Below are 2,805 nucleotides of genomic sequence, written 5' to 3'. Positions count from 1 at the left end.
TGAGATTGCACGTTCTGTTCATCGATATATCAAGTCTAGAACCGTTGAAAAGTGAAGTAATCGTTGAAAACTTTTATTTGTCGATATCATATTGGTTTTTTAATCGAGGCATCTGTTTTCCAATTAGAGTACTTATTACAACAGGTATCTGTACAAGATCTAAAGAAATTCGTAATAAATATTCGTTTTCTACTGACTTTTCGAATAATCTACTACACAGTGCGATAAAACTTCATAGTATAACTTGTATAGACTGACTCACATTATTTTTTATTTTCCTACAAACAACGAAGATATTTTGAATTCTAATCTTACATTTTTCTTTGTATGCTCTTTTATTTTGAATAAAATACGAAATAAGACGAAATATACGAGAGAAAAGTTAACTTTAATGACCATTTTTGTAGACACGACAATAGTTATACTACGACAGGTTCTATTTTCTAATATCGCAAAGACACTCATTTAGACCGTATAACATACGAGGTAGATTTGCGCTTTGATTTGTGTTTCTTCTGCTTTCTCTACTTTGCATCCAACCACAAGGCATGCAATAACTTCTCGATCGTAATGCATTTTATAGTGGAAACCGCAAATACATAGCGTGATCTGTACAAATAAAAATCAGAATATTTGCTTCATCTACTTTTTGTCGATTCACGTTGCACACTGATTACATTTTGTTAGTGGTACAATTCATTCATTTGTTTAATCATAATACAAATTTTACAAAATACATATTATAAATTTTGCGAACACGAGTATCATACTAAAATATTAAATTAAAAAATCAATCCTGAAATGAATCGCGTTTTTGGTCGATATATGGGTCGATATATATATATTAACAACGAAGAGACGAATAGGTAGGTATTAGTGAGTGCAAAGAATTCGAAATTCTAATGAAAACTATATCTACAGAAAAACATGAATAAATTACACGATCTATAACGGTTGGTCCGTTGACGAGGATCGTTCTTCCGCGTATGAAATAGATTCCGATCGATAGACGTCGAAAAATAGATCATTACGAACAATATCGGGTGATTGGCGAGCAACCTTGGAACAGGAAGCCAGGGGCTGTGGTGTCATAAAACGTCTTCGGTTACCATCGACCACAGAGCTCTGTTTATTCGTCTGATATCTGGTATCTGATATTAGTTAACTCGGCATCACTCGGCCAGATAAATAAATGTTAACGTCATGCAACCGTGGCACAGGTAACACGATCGTACGGGAGTACGGGAGCAAAAGGAACAATGTCTTTCACGGAAACGTCGGATACCTATGTCTGCATTGCAAAGTATCACAATTCTTTCCACTTTCCCTTGTAATTTATATAAAATAGCATTTAAATGCTCAAAAGAGAGCAAAGAATGATTGTGATTAGATTTTGAAAAATGTACGATGATTCATAGGCAATTGGGTTTTTAGATGACTAATGATATTTAATTAACGTTACCTAAATTTTATTTAGTGAAACGTCCTATTGTAGACATCTGAAAAAAGTTTGTGTTGATATTTATTGATTATATTTATTACATAATTAATTACCTAAAATTTCCTTAAAGTAATCTATACATATATGTATAAAGCAGCGAGTACTAGGATGCAGTTCTGTCTAAAACAAAATGCTTCACTCAAAAACAAAAGATGTAAATTTTCAGTCTATTCTGTATACGAAAATCTAGCGAGACATAAAGGTTATTTTAATATTATCAATGTTAAAATCTTTGTGGAAACATGGCTGTAGGATTAATATCGATTTACGACCGTTATATAATAGAAATTTAATATTTGATGTATGCATTTTCATTATTTTAGGTACATTATGGTGTGTGGTGCTTACCAAAGAACATAAAATACCAATCACAACTTTTAAATTGCACGAACAGCTTTCAAGAAATGTGTAGAATAAGTAAATTTAAGCATGAATCCACAACACCAGCTACAGATCCAATTCCTCGTGAAAAATCGGCTACAGAAGCAAAGAAACAAATTCAAAAACAGGTAATCTAAAATTTGAATGTACTGATCTTATTATTTTGAGTAAATATTCTAGTTCTGTAAAGAATCATGTTTACAATGTTGAATTTCTATCCACAAGACAATGTATAATTTCTTCTTTTTTTAATTAAATTTCATTTTTTTTTAAAGGAAAGTTACAAATTAAATGAAAATGCTTTGGTTCATAAAATTCATCCAAATGATCGCCCACTACGTAACAACGTGCCAGAACGAGAAAAGTGTGCTGAACTGGATGATATATTGGCAAAGTGGAATGTTTATAAACCAAAGAAGTGATATTGCATGAGACATCTTATATGAATAATCGTCAATCCTTACGAGTTAAATTTTATATCCACATAATTTCTTAATTCAAAATTTGTACGAATGTAAAATGCATAAATAACATAAATTATGTAAATTGTAACAATTATAAGTATTAGATATTACAATTTGTGTAGATCTCATAATCAGAAAAATATTTAAAAATTCCCAGCAAGTATAATACGTCATGCTATGAGATCTATAGTAAAATATATATTTAATTATAAAAATAAGATTTGTTTATATATTGTAAATAATATAAATATTATCTATTTAAATAATCTGGCTTATACGCTTCATTAGCTACATACGTAAGAGTAAAATGAACGTCTATCCAATCTACCCCGACACAAACTTTTGATGAACGGCAAACGGCTCTCGTCACGGTGCTTTGCAAGTTGGCAAACATTACAGAAGATTCAACCTCAAACATTGTCAAAGCAAACATCGTCACTTAGTGATACCTAAACTTTA

The 2,805-nt window shown here is 30.9% G+C and overlaps 1 protein-coding gene across 1 annotated transcript; it reads left to right on the top strand.

The window, feature by feature from the left end:
• Positions 1–1,230: 1,230 nt before the first annotated feature.
• LOC100650993 lies at positions 1,231–2,509 on the top strand. Its single transcript, XM_048414389.1, has 3 exons — positions 1,231–1,303; positions 1,825–2,010; positions 2,158–2,509. Exons 2-3 carry the CDS (start codon positions 1,906–1,908, stop codon positions 2,302–2,304), a joined length of 252 nt encoding a protein of 83 aa, XP_048270346.1. The 5' UTR covers positions 1,231–1,303; positions 1,825–1,905; the 3' UTR covers positions 2,305–2,509.
• The last annotated feature ends 296 nt before the right edge of the window (positions 2,510–2,805 follow it).

Source organism: Bombus terrestris, chromosome 1 (genome assembly GCF_910591885.1).
Source record: "Bombus terrestris chromosome 1, iyBomTerr1.2, whole genome shotgun sequence".
NCBI classification, from domain to species: Eukaryota; Metazoa; Arthropoda; class Insecta; order Hymenoptera; family Apidae; genus Bombus; species Bombus terrestris.
This window is presented reverse-complemented; position numbering and strand designations above follow the sequence as displayed.